This window comes from Polypterus senegalus, chromosome 7 (genome assembly GCF_016835505.1).
Source record: "Polypterus senegalus isolate Bchr_013 chromosome 7, ASM1683550v1, whole genome shotgun sequence".
Classification (NCBI taxonomy): Eukaryota; Metazoa; Chordata; class Cladistia; order Polypteriformes; family Polypteridae; genus Polypterus; species Polypterus senegalus.
Window position 1 is genome coordinate 5,524,596 of NC_053160.1, and position 17,752 is coordinate 5,542,347.

The following is a 17,752-nucleotide window of genomic DNA, read 5'->3' on the forward strand; positions in this document are numbered from 1 at the left end:
AGAGCTTGAGGACAACACAAAAGAGGCTACCCCTGAATATCATGAGATGGCCACTGGAGTTTCTTTTCAAGATCCTACAAAAGTAATGAAATCTCAAGAGCAGACAGAAATGATGTTATCTGATGAAGGAGAGATTCTTACTGATGTTTATTATGAATGTCTTCCAAAAATGATTAAACATGAGGAAGAGCCAGAAAATGGAGAGATGACCCCTGAAGTTCCTTTCCAGAGTCTTTCAAAAAAGATAAAACATGAAGATATCAAAACTGCTGTGTCTGATGACCAGGAAATAACCACTGAAGTTCTTTTGCAGGGTCTTCCAAGAGAAAACAAATACCAAGAAGACATGGAAAAGACCACCCCTGAGCATTATGAGATGATTCCTGGACTTCGTTTGGAGAGTTTTCTAAAAAAGGCAAATTATGAGGAAGAAGTTGAAAAGGCTATATTTGAAAGTCATGAGATGACCAATGGAGTTTCTTTCCAATGTCCTGAAAAGTTAATAAAATCTAAAGAAGAAACAGAAAAGTTAATACCTGAAAACAATGAGATGACCTCGGAGGTCCCTTTCCAAGATCTTCAAGGAGAGATCAAACACCAGGAGGAAATGACCACAGCAGTTCCATTCAAAGGTCTTCAACAAAGGATACAATGTGAGAATGAAGTAGAAGAGACTGAATTTGAACATGACACTCTTTTCCAAGGTCTTCCCACAGAGATCACTGAGGTTGGATTTCATTCAAAGGGAGACCCTTCTAAAACAATACAGTTAGACAAAGAAACCGAAAGGGAAGTGGTTGACTGTTACAAGACGATTCCTTGTGAAAAATCCATAGAGCAAATCAAATTAGGTGAACAGAAAGAGCAGACAGTATTGAAGCACTTGGAGATGCCTGATGAAGAATTTTCCAAAAGTCCTGCAAAGAGGCCTCATTCTATGATGAGAAAAACAGAAGAGGCAAAAGAAGAAGGAGAAGAAAATGAGAAGATAGTGGAATCTCCATTTTCCATCAGTCAGGAAAACCAAACAAAATCACAACAAGGATTAGAAATTGCAACATCTAAGAATAACAAGATCCCAGATACAGAGCTCTGTAAAGACCTCAAAAAGCATACCCATCTTTCATCAACTTCTGTACCAGAGGAAACAGAGACAAAGACATCAGAATATTGCATGGGATTTATGAGGACACAATTCAAGGGTCATCATAGTTCACAGGTAGGAACTGCAACTGAGGAAATTATTGAGATTTCATCTGAAGCGAGTGAAATGCCCACCAGTGACTTTCCTTCAGGTACTTCATACTTCCCTATGCATGGAACAGAGGACGAACTCGGTGTGATGCATAGAAGGTGCCATAGTCTTGCAGAGGTAACCAAACACGTAGCAAGCAGAAGTCAAAATATCAGCGAAGACACTGAGACACTTACTGGATCCACTTCCAGTAGACCTGAAAGTCAAGCGAAGAATGTGGAAATGCAAATAGGTGATTACGTTTATTCTAAACGAACTGTGCATCCCCAGACGTATGAAGCCGAAAGTGTAAACACAAATAATCGGCCAAGAAATACCTTTTTCAGAAGGCTTCGGCTGAGACTCTGTAAGATGCTCTGGAACTTCTGCAATATTTTTGGAATGGCCACCCAGGAAACTCGTACAGAGACCCCTGAGTCCTCAGTAACTGTTTCAGTAGCCACTTCAGACCTGAACTATCCATTGCCTTTTCAAAGCATGCACGATAAGACAATGAGTAACAGAGTCTACGTGTCGTTTGCCTCCGATAAGGAAACTGTCGTTCTAGATTTGGGAACAGGCTACCTGAAAGCTGGATTTTCAAAAGAGAAAAGACCTTCATGTGTGATCCCCTGCTTGGCTGGCAAACGCGATTTGAAATCTCCCCAGTCGAAACAAAGGAAGATTAGCAGTTTTGTAGGAAGACAGACACTCCTGGAGAAGACACGTCCATTAAAGCATGGCATTGTCACCGACTGGGAGTCCTTAAAAGATCTCCTGAATTACGTCTTCAAACAGAACTTGACCATTTCAGTTGAAGAACATGCAGTCTTGGTGTCAGATCCTCCGATGAGTCCTGTGAAAAACAGAGAGAAGTGTGCAGAAATGATGTTTGAAGATTTCTGCATCCCTGCCATGTGCATTGCCTACCAACCTGCTTTATCTTTATTTTCCTGTGGTACCACAACGGGGGTGGTAGTGGACAGTGGCTATGGTGTATCTCATTCTGTGCCAATTTACGATGGCCACTACATGCCCAGCAATGTTGTTAGGGCTCACTATGCAGGCCAGAACCTAAATGAATATTTGCTAAGTTTACTGAAGCAGTCGAATCAGGGGTTCAAAAGCGCCATGCAAGACGTTGTGGAAGACATTAAACAGAAATATTGCTACATCTCGTTGAACGTAGAGCATGAAATGAAAACCCCAAGCAAGTATCAGATGGAGTATAAACTCCCGGATGGACAGCTGATAACTCTCGGCTCAGAAAGATTTCAATGCCCTGAAGCGATGTTCAACCCGAAAATGATGGGATCCGAGGACCTGGGGTTGCACATGATGGCGTTGAAAAGTTTCAGCCGATTCGAGGTGAACATCAGAAAGGAGCTGATGAAGAATTTTGTCATCTGTGGCGGCTCTACCATGTTTCAAGGGTTCCCAGAGCGCTTTGAGCATGAGCTGGCAATGATGGCCCTGGATGGCACCCCAGGGGTTGTAGCTTTGCCAGACCGTAATAGCGCATCATGGATTGGAGGCTCAGTCTTGGCTTCCCTGCAAGAATTTCAGCCTTTCTGGATTCATAAGAGAGAATATGAAGAATGTGGGCCATTCGTTCTGCATCAGAAATATTTCTAGTACACATAGACATCGACTGGAATGGACAGCAGGGGGCGTTCATGAGCCATCCATGAACACAGAATGAGACAAGGGGGGCAATAAAAGTTGAAACATATTTTTTTTTTTGGGGGTGGGGGGCTCTGTTACTTGATTCCCCTCCTCCTGGTTGTAACCTTTTACATTTTGGCTCAGTTTACGTGCAATTTCTTTGTTTTGATCTTCTCTTTTTTATTTGAATATCTCTCTAGTATCTCTCTAGTAAAAAAAAAATCTTGGGAGGGAGACGAGGGAGATGAGACGCGATCTTCTCGGAAGACACTTTGAAGACCCCCGAGACTACTTGCATGACACGCCCTACTTACAAACAAATTCTCGGAAACACTTTAACGTCCCACGAGACAAAGAGATAAAGGGACAGCTGCTGTACAGGCTTTTAAATGATCGTCGCACAGCACAACATGCAGATCACGCAGCATGGCACTAGCAGCCCCTTGGGGGTTTAACTCATTCACTACAGCTTCATTACTGGCAAATATCGAGAAATAAAAAATGAATGAAATGAAAATAACAATCTCTTTAAATTGTATATCCAGATAACCAAACCCGGGGGTTGGCAAGCGCAGCGAGCAGGGGTCAGAGCCCAAATAATTATTCTCTCACATTCTGGGCTTCATTCTTGCTCACTTTATTTAATCTTTTGTGTTTTGGCTCATTTTAAGTGTCATTTCTTCGTTTTGACCCCCTCTTATTTTGAATATTGATTTAAATTTTTTTACATGTAAATTTCTTTGTTTGATTCTCTGCTGCTTAGAATACTGACTACCATGTTTGTCTTACGTTCTGCGCTTTGTTACTCGATTCTTGTTCTCCATATTTTGATCTTTTTTTACGTTTTGGCTCAGTCTCTTTTTAGAATATTGACCACCATTTTTGGTCTTGTGTTCTGCACTTTGTTACTCACTTGTTTCAATTTTTTTATGTTTTACTTCAAAAATTGACAATTTTTTGCATATATTTTGGGCTTTGTTACTTAATTTTCATTCTTTATGTTTTGACATTTACATTTTGACTCAGTTTCAGTGAATGTTTTTATCTTACTTCTTTCAAATATTGACTACAATCTTAATAGGATTCTCCTTTTATGTTTTGGCTCAGTTGAGTGTCATTTCTTTGTTTTGACTGTCTCTCTCTCTTTTAAATATTGAGTATAATTTTTCTCTCATGTTCTGGGCTCGTTACTCGATTCTCACTCTTCACGTTTTGATCTTTTTTACATTTTTGCTCCCTCTTTTTTCAAATGTTGACTACAATTTCTGTCTCCTGTTCTGGGCTCTCGTACTCAGTTCTTGCTCTCCTGGCTTTAACCTTTTCTTACATTTTGGCTCAGTTTCTGTGTAATTTCCTTCATGACTCTCCCTTTTTTCAAATTTTCAATATCATTTTTGTGTTAAGGACTGGGGTTTGTTACTCGATTTTCGCTCCTCCTGTTCTGACCTTTTACGTTTCAGCTCAGTTTATGTGTAATTTCTTGCTTTTGACTCTCTTTTTTCTTATATTGTCTATGATTTTGGTCTCACATTCTCAGTTTTGTTACTTGATTCTCACCTTTCATATTTTGATCTTTTACTTTTTGGTTGTCCCTCTTTTTTTTTTTTTTAAGACTTATCATTTATCTCTCATGTTCTGGGCTCTGATGCTTGATTCTCATTCTCTTGGTTTTGACCTTTTTGTGTTTCGGCTCATTTTAAGCGTCATTTCTTCGTTTTGACTCCCTCTTATTTTGAATATTGATTTTCATTTTTCTGTCACATTCTGGGGTTTGTTACTCCATTCTCGTTTACCCCAATTTATAATATTTTATGTTTTGGTTTAGTTTACGTGTAAATTTCTTTGTTTGATTCTCTGCTGCTTAGAATACTGACTACCATTTTTGTCTCACCTTCTGCACTTTCTTTCCCAATTCTCACTCTGTATTTTTTGATCTTTTACGTTATGACTCTCTCTTTTTAGAACACTGACTACCATTTTGGTCTCGTATTCTGTGCTTTGTTACTCGATTCTCACTTATTTTGATTTTTTCATGTTTTCCCGGTATCTTCTTTTTCGAATATTGACCATTTTCAGCTCACATTCTGGACTTTGTTACTTAATTTTCATCCTTTATGCTTTGATTTCTTTTTTATTTTAAACTAGGGGGCTTCGCTTGCCTACCTCTTGCGCCACCTCCATCTACTCAAAGCACCGTGATGTTCCAACAATGATGGATGGATTAAAAGCCAGAAGTCTGTATGACCATCAACATCAAGTGACTCCGTGAGAACCCTAACTACAACGAGGACTGTTTCATTTATGTGAGGTAGAATGCCCAGAGGGGACTGGGTGGTCTCGTGGCCTCGGACCCCCTGCAGATTTTATTTTTTTCTCCAGCCGTCTGGAGTTTTTTTTGTTTTTTCTGTCCACCTTGGCCATCGGACCACCTTACTCCTTTTCTATGGTAACTAATGTTGTCTTATTTTAATTTCTTATTTTGTCTTTTATTTTTCTTTTCTTCATTATGTAAAGCACTTTGAGCTAATTTTTGTATGAAAATGTGCTCTGGAAATAAATGTTGTTGTTGTCTACCCCCCCGCCAGCACTATGTGCCATTGTGAAGAGGGGGGCTGAACGGCACCCCAGGGAGACGCGGTTGCTCCTCCAAAACCCCCTCCTAAACGCTGATACAATGGGAAACAAATAACAGTTGGTTTTTTTTACCTCCTCTTTGCTTGATTAGCTGCTGGCTTGCTGCTGCTGCTATGCCGCGTGAACTGCACTTCATCTCTCTTCTCCCCCAGACATCCTCAAACACTATTCAACCTCTTTTCACTGTTCTGTTATTTCTCTGAGTAATATTTTCCATTTGTTTGCACTAATGCAATCTTTACTCTCCTTTTTTTTGAGACTTTAGAATTTTCCTACTTCCATTATCTCTAACATACATGGGACTTGCTTCCAAAGGTTGTAAGTATGACGTGACTTGCCCATCTTTTGGGAAGTGAAAGTGTCTCTCTTCAAAAGATCACGTCTTGTCGCAGGTTTTTTTTTTACAGTCATATGAAAAAGTCTGGGAACCCCTCTTAATTCTTTGGATTTTTGTTTCTCATTGGCTGAGCTTTCAAAGTAGAAACTTCCTTTTAATATCTGACATGCCTTATGGACACAGTAGGATTTCAGCAGTGTCATGAAGTTTATTGGATTAATGGAAAATATGCAATATGCATCATCACAAAATTAGACAGGTGTATAAATGTGGGCACCCAACTGAGATATGACATCAATACTTAGTTGAGCCTCCTTTTGCTCCTTTGATCCTCTCGACGCTGTCCTCCTATAGCCTGTGATGAGTGTCTGGACTCTGATGTTGGTATTTCTGACCTTCTTCATACAAAATCTCTCCAGTTCAGTTCAATTTGATGGACAGCCTGCTTCAAACCATCCCATAGATTGTCGATGATATTCATGTCAGGGGACTGTGACGGCCATTCCAGAACATTGGACTTCTCCCTCTGCATAAATGTCTTTGTAGATTTTGAACTGTGTTTTGGCTCATCATCTTGTTTGAATATCCAACCCCTGCGTAACTTCAACTTTGTGACTGATGCTTGAACATTATCCTGAAGAATTTGTTGATATTGGGTTGAATTCATCCGACCGTCGACTTTAACAAGGGCCTCAGTCCCTGAACTGGCCACACAGCCACACAGCATGATGGGACCTCCACCAAATGTGACAGGAGGTAGCAGGTGTTTCTCTTGGACTGCGGTGTTCTTCTTCCGCCAAGCAGAGAGCTTTTTGTTCTGACCAAATAACTCCATTTGTGCCTCATCAGTCTAAAGCACTTTGTTCTTAATGACTCTGACTTGTCTAAATGAGCATTTGATACAACAAGCGACTCTGTTTGTGGCGCGAGTGCAGAAAGGGCTTCCCTCTCATCACCCTGCCATACAGATGTTCTTTGTGCAGATTGCACTGAATTGTAGAACAATGTACAGATACACCATCTGCAGCGAGATGTTCTTGCAGGTCTTTGGAGGTGACCTGTGGTTATCTGTCTCCATTCTCACAATCCTGCCTCTCCATATGCCGCTCTTGTATTATTCTTGGCCTGCCAGACCTGCTGAGTTGGTTTAACAGCAACTGTGCCTGTGGCCTTCCATTTCCTGATTCCATTCCTTACAGTTGACACTGACAGTTTAAACCTCTGAGATGGCTTTTTGTAGCCTTCCTCTAAACCAGGAGACTCAACAATCTTTGTTTTCAGATCTTTGGAGAGTTGCTTTGAGGATCCCATGCTGTCTGTCACTCGTCAGAGGAGAGTCAAAGGGAAGGAAGCACAACTTAAATTGACCACCTTAAATACCTTTGACCACTCATGATTGGACACTCCTGTCTATGAAGTTCAAGGTTTGACGAGCTCATCATACCAAGTAATCAGCACTGAGCAGTGACAGGCATTTAAATCAGCACAATGACAAGGGGACTCACATTTGTGCATAGCCAGTGTTTCATATTTGATTTAATTTCATACAACTAAATACTGCGTCACTGAAAATCTTTGTTCTGAAAACACCGCAGTGCTCAGATGTTCCTAGGAAATGAAAGACATACCACTGTGATCTTTACTGTTGAAAGGAGAGTCAATTATTATGCAGACTGACAGGGGATCCCAAACTTTTTCATATAACTGTATAATAGAGAGATATTGACTATAACTTTTCTGCCATGTTCTGGGCTTTGTTACTCAATTGTCGTTTATTTTAGTTGTAATATTTTATGTTTTGGTTTTGTTTACTTGGTAATTTCTTTGTTTGACTCTCTTTTGCTTATAATATTGACTATCATGTTTGTCTTACGTTCTGCACTTTGTTACTTGATTCTTGCTCTCCATATTTTGATCTTTTGTGTTTCGGCTCAGTCTCTTTTCAGAATATTGACCACCATTTTGGTTTCGTTTTCTGTGCTTTGTTACTCACTTGTTTCAATCTTTTATGTTTTCTCGGTATCTTAATTTCAAATATTGACCATCTTTAGCTAACATTCTGGGCTTTGTTACTCAATTTTCATTTATGTTTTGGCTCAGTTGAGTGTCATTTCTTTGTTTTGACTGTCTCTCTCTCTTTTAAATATTGAGTATAATTTTTCTCTCATGTTCTGGGCTCGTTACTCGATTCTCACTCTTCACGTTTTGATCTTTTTTACATTTTTGCTCCCTCTTTTTTCAAATGTTGACTACAATTTCTGTCTCCTGTTCTGGGCTCTCGTACTCAGTTCTTGCTCTCCAGGCTTTGGCCTTTTCTTACATTTTGGCTCGGTTTCTGTGTAATTTCCTTCATGACTCTCCCTTTTTTCAAATTTTCAATATCATTTTTGTGTTAAGGTCTGGGGTTTGTTACTCGATTTTCGCTCCTCCTGTTCTGACCTTTTACGTTTCAGCTCAGTTTATGTGTAATTTCTTGCTTTTCACTCTCTTTTTTCTTATATTGTCTATGATTTTGGTCTCACATTCTCAGTTTTGTTACCTGATTCTCACCCTTCATGTTTTCATCTTTTATGATTTGGCTAGCTCTCTTTAAAAAAAAAAAAACGACTTCTCATTTTTCTCTCATGTTCTGGGCTCTGTTACTTGATTTTCACACATTTTCATCTTTTATGTTTTGGTTGTCTCTTCTTTTTATAAATAATGAACATTTTTGGCTCACATCCTGTGCTCTCTTACTCGATTCTCATTCTCCCATTTTTGGCTCCATTTTCATGTATTTTCTCCGTATTGTTTCTCTTTTTTCAAGTTTTGACTACAATCTTCCTGTGATTCTCATTCTCCTGGTTTTGGCCTTTTACATTTTGGCTGAATTTAGGCGTAATTTCCTACTTTTGATGTTTTTTTTTTAAATATTGACCTTAATTTTTCTCTCACATTCTGAGCTTTATTACTTTCCATTCTCACTCTCCATGGTTTGATCTTCTACATTTTGCCCATCATTTTTTTTTTCAAATATTAAATATGGGGGCGGCACGATGGCGCAGTGGGTAGCACTGCTGCCTCACAATTAGGAGACCCGTCTGGGTTCACTTCCCGGGTCCTCCCTGCGTGGAGTTTGCATGTTCTCCCCGTGTCTGCGTGGGTTTCCTCCCACAGTCCAAAGACATGCAGGTTAGGTGCATTGGCGATTCTAAATTGTCCCCAGTGTGTGCTTGGTGTGTGTGTGTGTGTGCCCTGCGGTGGGCTGGCACCCTGCCCGAGATTTGTTTCCTGCCTTGTGCCCTGTGTTGGCTCCAGCAGACCCCTGTGACCCTGTAGTTAGCATGTAGTGGGTTGGATAATGGATCGATATATATATATATATATATACAGTGGTACCTTGAGATACGAGTGCCCCAACGTACGATATTTTTGAGATACAAGCCGTCACTAGGTCGAGTTTGCATGTTCTCCCCGTGTCTGCGTGGGTTTCCTCCCACAGTCCATAGACATGCGGGTGAGGTGCATTGGCGACTCTAAATTGTCCGCAGTGTGTGCTTGGTGTGTGTGTGTGTACCCTGCGGTGGGCTGGCACCCTGCCCGAGACTTGTTTCCTGCCTTGCGCCCTGTGTTGGCTGGGATTGGATCCAGCAGACCCCCGTGACCCTGTAGTTAGGATATAGCGGGTTGGATAATGGATGGATGGATATTAAATATGATGTTTGTCTCACGTTTGGTGCTCCCTTACTCAATTCTCGTTCCTTTGGTTTTGATCTTTTAGTGTAGTTTCTTTGTTTGACGGTCTACATTTTTGTCTCATGTTCTGTTTTGATGCTCTTACACGATATTCACTCGTTTTGATCTTTTAAGTTTTAGCTGTCTCTTTATGTTGAAAGTTTTTGGCACACGTTCTGAGCTCTGTTTCTCGATTCTCATTTTTTCAGTTCTGACCTTTGACATATTTTGATTCGTTTCCGTGTAATTTCTTTATTTTGACTCTTTCTTTTGTCATATGTTGACTACGATTCTCACTCTTCCTGTTTTGACCTTTTAGGTTTTGGTTCCGTTTAGTGAACTTTCTTCCTTTTGGACTATCTCTTTATTTAATATTGACTACAATTTTTCTATCATGTTCTGTGATTTTGTTACTGAATTCTCGCTCCCCTAGTTTTGACCTTTTATGTTTTATGTGTAATTTCTTAACTTTTAACACTTTTTTTGAATATTGGCTGTGACGTTTCTCGGAGGCCCGGAGTTTGACATCCGTGTTTGATGAGCTGACGGTGTACCAGAGCCCGAAATGCTCATCGGTTCATCAGAATCAGGCTACCGGCTTACGTAATGTTGTCGTTGGCCGTGGATTTGTCCTGCTCCTTCTCTGTGCTTAACCATTAATCCAGCCATTTTTGAACTTCTCACTTGATCTCAATTTGTGAACTCTCCACCATGGTAAAGCACTAATCCCATATTGCGCAGAAAGACTTCCATGGATTTTGGCCCTTGGTGCTCCTTCAGCCCATGAAAAGCAGATTATCGCTCACTTCCCTTCTTTGGTGCAAACACTGGTGGCTCTGTGGCAAAATATCGACGCTGGAATCTGGAAGGTTGCCGGTTCAAATCCAGTTATTGCCAGAAGGGATCCTACTCTGTTGGGCCCTTGACATAAAATTTGCTCCTGGGGTACTGTACAATGACTGACCCTGCCCTGTGAGCCCCTCAAAGGTCATGAAAAAAGACAATTTACCCTTTTGGATTAATAAAGTATATCATCATCATCATGAAAAACAGCGAGAAAAATGGACTGATCAAGGTTGACCCTCGACCACTGTGTCCGCAGACACTCCAGATTTCTACATGTGCTCGGGAAAGCTGTACAGTCGGCCCAAGTAAGATGGTCACAAAAGCGTGGAGAACTATTGACTTGTGGTGGTGGTGTATGGCACTGGCACTAATCGGCCACGACATTAAAAGCACTGCCAGGTGAAATGAATAACATCGATTATCTCATTCCAGTGGCACCTACCTAGGGGTGGCATATAGTAGGCAGCAAATGAATAGTCAGTTCTTGATGTGATATGTTGGAAGAAAGAAAAAGGGCCAAGCATAAGAATCCGAGTGACTTTGACAAGGGCCACATTGTGATGGCTGGATGACTGCGTCAGAGCCTCTCCAAAACGGCAGGTCTTGTGTGGAATTCCTGGTATGCCGTGGTTAGCACCTACCAAAAAATGGTCTAAAGATGGACAACTGGTGAACCGGCGATAGTGTCATGGGCGCCTAAAGGCTCATTTAAATGAGTGGGGAGTGAAGGCTCGCCCTTCTGGTCCGATCCCACTGAAGTTCTACATAGCAAAATCAAAAATGTAATGCTGGCCATGAGAGAGAGGTGTGAGAACACACAGAGCACTGGTCAAAGTGCCCATAATGACACCACTTACTGCCACAAGTACTCACAATGGGCACATGAACATCAAAACTGGACCATGGAGCAATGGAAAAAGGTCACCTGGTCTGATGAATCACATTTCCTTTAAGATCAGGAGCATGGTCAAGTGTGTGTGTGTCATTTATGTGGGGAATCGATGGCAGTACGATGCATTATGGGAAGACAGCAAGCAAACGGAAACAGTGTGATATGCTGGGCAATGTTCTGTTGGGAAACCTTGATTCCTGGCAATCATGCTGGATGTTACTTTGACACCTACCACCTACCTAAAGACTGTAGCAGACCACGTACACCCCTCCTTGGCAGCAGTATCCCCTGATGACTGTGGCCTCTTTCTGCAGGATAATTCAGGAAAGTTTTGAGGGACATGACAAAGAGTTCGAGGTGTTGTTGTCCTGTCCACCAATTGCCGCAGATCTCAATCTGATCGACCATCTGTGGGATGTGCTGGAAACACAAGTCTTGCAAGTTACAGAACTTAATGGATCTGCTGGGAATGTCTTGGTGCCACCACAGGACACCTTCACAGGTCTTGTGGAGTCCATCAACCGACGGGTCACAGCTGCTTTGGTTGCAGGAGGGGAACACAATAGTACACAATACTAGGTGGCAGTTGGCTGATCAGTGTATGTGATCTTTACCGGGGCATGTATCTTCCAACTTGATGGGGTCCTAAATGGTAGATAGATAGATAGATAGATAGATAGATAGATATGAAAGGGACTAGATAATAGACATAGATAGAAAAGATAGGAATGGCACTATATGATAGATAGATAGATAGATAGATAGATAGATAGATAGATAGATAGATAGATAGATAGATATGAAAGGCACTATATACTAATTAGATACACAGATAGGCACTATATAAGACAGATAAATAAGAGTGGAAGGCACTATAAAATAGATCAATAAGAAAGACTATATTATAGATATATACGCAAATGAAAATAGTAAAGGCACTATATAATGGATAGATATTTATCTGTGCCCATGGGGAAATGTGGCTTTTTACAGAATCTCTTTATAAATAAATAAATACATAAATGGATAAGTAAGTAAATTACTAAATATACACACACACTTTGGAACATTTAAAAAGAAAAAATGTCTGACTTGCCAGTCCCAGTGAGGCGCTATACAGGTGTATCTCTTATGGTATAAAGGACCCCGAGTTTTGTTTCGTGACACACTTGTGCTGAATGATTTGCTGGCTAAAAGTCCTCAGTGTCGGTGAGTCACAGAGAGGATGTGCAGCATTGTTCATAATGGCACTCAGTTTTGTCTTCATTCTCTCTTTTGCTCCTCTTTCCAGGGGGTCCAGAGTGCCTCCCATGACCAAGCTTGCCCTTTAATTTAGAGTACTGTGACTTCCTCCACAAATGAAGCTCCTCCTGTATGGCTGCCAGACCCTCTCTAATTGATTGTTCTGTTTGTATTTGCAATTCCACCTTTCTGAAGCCCCCTACATGTTTACATGAATGACCGTTTCATTTAAAAAAGCAAAAGAGAAAATGCTGTAAGCTAATAGGTTTTAAATATTTTATGAGTGTTGATCATGTTCACAAATTACGTTTCATTTTTTTTTTTTTTGGTTATTACAGGTTCACAAAGTATTTTAGTTTTAGAGATTAAATACGGTTAATGGAAAAACAATTTGTAGCATTTTTTCCCAGTAATAATCATCTGAAAATAATTAAAGGTGTATTTTCAAAGTCTAACGGTGCATCCGTACTCCCAAACCCCCTTTGGGTCATCTTAACGCATGGGTACATTGGGCAGTTCCCCGGCAGCCCCACAAGCATAGGGGCCCCCATTTTTTCTTATGCCTATGTAATGTTTCCTTTTCGCTATCAAAACGAGGCCCCCAGTGCTCTACTTTCCTTGGTGGCCCCACTCCATCACGGTCTATGGTGGTGCCAGTCTTGCCAGGTTCACTTGTTACCCAGCCTTGTTTTCTCTTCTCCTTATACAGCTTCCCATTGCATTGGTGTAGCCAGGGTGGTGGGTTGTAAGTTAACTCCCCAATGTTGGTTGTGTTTAAGGGGGGGGTCACGCCTAAAACAACAGATACAGTATGTTACCAAAATAAATGTTCAATGTCTTCAATTTTTACGGCCACAGCTAATGTAAATATATTATCCATCCATTATCCAACCCGCTATATCCTAACTACAGGGTCACGGGGGTCTGCTGGAGCCGACCCCAGCCAGCACAGGGTGTAAGGCAGGAAACAAACCCCGGGCAGGGCGCCAGCCCACTGCAGGTTAATTATATTAATAATCAACAAATACTGTAATTTCATGTCACCCACCCTTAAAACAGAGGAATTGTTGTGGACTCGAAGTCCCAAATGCTGAAGAGACCCAAAACACAGCATGCAGTCCCAAAAATGCCCACTAGATGGGGAAAACCATCAAACCTGTTTAGTAAGAAGGGCCAACAGCATCCCTGTGTGATTTTCTAACCTGCTTAATCCAGACCAGAGTCACTAGAGGGCTGCAGCCTATCCCAGCTAGCACAGGGCACAAGGCAGGAACAAACCCTACAGACAGGGAGGGCGCCAGTCCCACCACAGGGTGAACACATACACACACAGCAAACGCACACAAGGACCAATTTAGTGTCTCCATGTCACCTAAACTGCACGTCTTTGGACTGTAGGATGAAACTGGAGCACCCAGAGGTAACACACGCAGACACAAGGAGAACATGCAAAGTCAGGACCCAGGAGGCAAACCCTGGTCTCCTTTACCACAAGGCAGCAGCAGCAGCAGCAATACCACTGCTCCACCGTGCCACCCCAAGAATCTTTATATATAAAAATATTTATCCCTCACAAGAAAAATTCTCTTTAACACTGTGAAGCTCCGAAGAGCACAAAAGGCAAATCCAAAATCAGAGTCTGAGGAAAAGTCGAAAATACAGAGCAGTAGGTGAGAAACATCACAAGCAAAACCCGAGTAAACTCACCACTGCCATTCACATTTGAAATGAGCCGCCAGGAACTGTGGGGGATTCTCCGGATTTATAGGGCCGGAGGGAGGTCACTGGTGGTGATTGGCAGGTGGCCACGCCTCTCGGGGGGAGACAAGCCGCAAAACACATGAAACATAACAAAGGCAGCTCATTTGCATAGACAAAACCAAAAACAAAGAAAGATGTACATAACGAATATGAGCAAAATAATCCAAAGTGAACAAAAGACATAAAACATACATATGAACCCCAGATAGGGGGTGCACATCACAAAAGTCTGGGTTGGGATTTCATACCCCGCAGAGGTGGCATTCCCAGATGCCATTCAACAGCAGACCTGAGTGGGCAAGAAAGAGCAGAGGAGCTCACGAGAGTCTCCATACCCGCTGACTACTCTGTAGGTGAACTTAATATGGAGCCAATGTAGTGATCTGAAGAGAGGAGTGACGTGTGCCCACCCTGGCTGGCTGAACACCAAACCAACATCATCTGCAGTGCCTTGGTATGGCTGGCTGAGTTTGGCTGGTATCTCTTTCTCATTTTCTTAATTCTTGTCCGATTTCACTTGGCGCAAACATCACTGAAGTTAGACGGCGCACACCCAGTGAAATGTTCAGCTGAACACACCACTTTCTGCAGAACCTTGTGGTGTCCAAGCCAGGCGGTGAAACTTCCTGTCTGGAGCCTTTCAATGGGGGATATGGAGAAGTTCTTTAGTATTTGAAAGGTCAGATCAGGTAGGGGAGCCGGCACTGGTACAACATGCTGCCACACCCACCACATGACGAAACAGCCTGGTTGGCAACCCCTCCAGGCATACATGTAGTCCTGTCCCACTCATCTATCTGCCTCAACAAGGTGTTACATGGGCATGCACTCTAGAATGAGGGTCCTGTGAGCCGGGTCACCCTCTTGGGAATCCCGCCACATGGCCGTGGTGTCGTAACTGACGCTCCGTCACAATGCAGGTCATGTGCCTCATTCGGGAATCCATGAGCAACACAAAGTCACACCAGTGGCACCCAATGACCCTCTGAAGAGACACACATGAAGGAGTCCAGTCTTCGTCTCAGGTCACTGATAGCGTCCATGACTCACAAACGGGAAGCAGCAGGACTCTGAAGACTTGAACCTTCGTCCTTTTGCATTGATATCAGGAGCGCCACACACCTCTTTTCAGCGACCCCATGACCCCCCATGCTCTCCCAATCCGTCTACTGACTTCATAGGGAGAGTCACCAGAGTCACATGAATGTCACTTCTGAGGTCAGTAAACCTCTCAATGACGAGGTCGACACTCTCTCTACAGATAGACACACTGCCGATGGCCGTGCCCAAGAGCTCATTAAAGGCCTGGATGTTGGTTTTTATCAGGACCCTCACAAGCCCAGTCACTCAGACTCCTCGCTCAGTCTCTCAAGACCCCCAATCAGAGCCTCCTTTGACTCCACGAAGTTCACAGCATCGTCAGCAAAATCAAGATCAGTGAATCTTTCTTCGCCAACAGATGCCCCACAGCCACTGGACCCCACCACCCAGTCCATGCCAGTACTGAAGAGAGCAGGAGCAGAGCACACTGCTGACGGACCCCAGAATCAACTGGGAGAAACACAGAGGTCCTGCCTCCACTCTGCACAGCACTCACAGTACCAGGGTACAGGCTGGCCATGATATCCAGCAACCTTGAGGGGATCTCAGGAGGTCCCACAGGGCGGTTCGATCAACCAAGTCAAACGCTTTACGAAAATCGTAATTTTTTTTTGCAACCAGTAACTGGGGGTAATTAATTTTTCACAAGGGTGACAAGAGTAACTTTGTTCCTTTGATAACAGAGTAATGATTTCAAAACTGTACTGTGTGTTCACTCACACTCCTTTTCTCTTTGATTGCATTTTGACTAAAGATCTGCAGCCATTCATTTTCTAAAATAAGCAACAAAAAAAAAAAACAGGATATTGGGGTAGGAGGAAAATACTTTTTCACAACATTGTTTGTTGGTAATTAATTTTACATGTCTGTGGTTTTCTGGGTGACATTTGTGCAAAACCAACCCTGACCCTTAACACGTGTCCATCGGTGTCCCCATGTTCTTTGAGTCGAACGCTTTATGAAAGGCTGCAACGAAACTCTGCCGATTTAGATAGATAGATAGATAGGAAAGGCACTATATGATAGATAGATAGATAGATAGATAGATAGATAGATAGATAGATAGATAGATAGATAGATAGATAGATAGATGAAAGGCACTATATGATAGATAGATAGATAGATAGATAGATAGATAGATAGATAGATAGATAGATAGATAGATAGATAGATGAAAGGCACTATATAATAGATAGATAGATAGATAGATAGATAGATAGATAGATAGATAGATAGATAGATAGATGAAAGGCACTATATAATAGATAGATAGATAGATGGATGGATAGATATGAAAGGCAGTATATAATGGATAGATAGATAGATAGTGTAGCAGTAAGGGGCACTATCGCTCCCTTGAACCCTCAGGTACCACGCCAAACACCAGATAAAAGTCCAATAATAATTATTTGTATTATTATAATTACGTGCACTAAGCACCCTCCACTCCACACTACTTATTAATAAACTATAATCAATAAACAAATCCTTCAACTCCCAGACACTTAGCCACCCTTCCTCCCAGCTCAGCTCAGTGTCTGGGCTTTCCCAGAGTCCTTTCATACCCCCTGACCCGGAGGTGTTACTGCCCAACAGTCCACAAGTCCTTATCACTTCTGGGTCAGGGTAAAAGTCTTTCTCTTCAACCTGGAAGTACATCAATTCTCCTGTTCACGTGACCAGGACATACTTCCAGGTTATAGGGCACATAAGAGTCGATGAGCCTCCCTACAGTGACTCCCTGTGGTCCCCAAGGTATCCAGCAGGGCTGTGTATAATAACTCCAAAGTCCATCTGGCCCTGCTGGAATTTGGGGCACGTCCATGCTGTCGGGAGAGCTCCTCCTGGCAGCCTGGGGGTGGGGGCCAGAAACTCTCGCCGGACATCCATCACAATAGATAGATAGATAGATAGATAGATAGATAGATAGATAGATAGATAGATAGATAGATAGATACTTTATTAATCACAAGGGGAAATTCCCATACTCCAGCAGCAGTATACTGATAAAAAACAATATTAAATTAAAGAGTGATAACAATGCAGACATAACAGACAATAACTTTGTATAATGTTAACGTTTACCCCCCTAAGTGGAACTGAAGACTCGCATAGTGTGGGGTCCCCTCAGTCTGTCAGTGGAGCAGGACGGTGACAGCAGTCTGACACTGAAGCTACTCCTCTGTCTGGAGATGATCCTGTTCAGTGGATGCAGTGGATTCTCCATGATTGACAGGAGTCTGCTCAGCGTCCGTCACTCTGCCACAGATGTCAAACTGTCCAGCTTCATTCCTACAATACAGCCTGCCTTCCTCACCAGTTTGTC

General features: G+C 42.1%; 1 protein-coding gene across 1 annotated transcript; it reads left to right on the plus strand.

Annotated features, from left to right (window-relative positions):
* Positions 1–758: 758 nt before the first annotated feature.
* Positions 759–3,264, plus strand: LOC120532105 (actin-1-like). Its single transcript, XM_039758003.1, has one exon. It carries the CDS (start codon positions 890–892, stop codon positions 2,867–2,869), a length of 1,980 nt encoding a protein of 659 aa, XP_039613937.1. The 5' UTR covers positions 759–889; the 3' UTR covers positions 2,870–3,264.
* The last annotated feature ends 14,488 nt before the right edge of the window (positions 3,265–17,752 follow it).

Coding starts and splice junctions, on each gene's coding strand:
- LOC120532105 (XM_039758003.1), top strand. CDS start 890: ATGCCTGATGAAGAATTTTCCAAAAGTCCTGCAAAGAGGCCTCATTCT.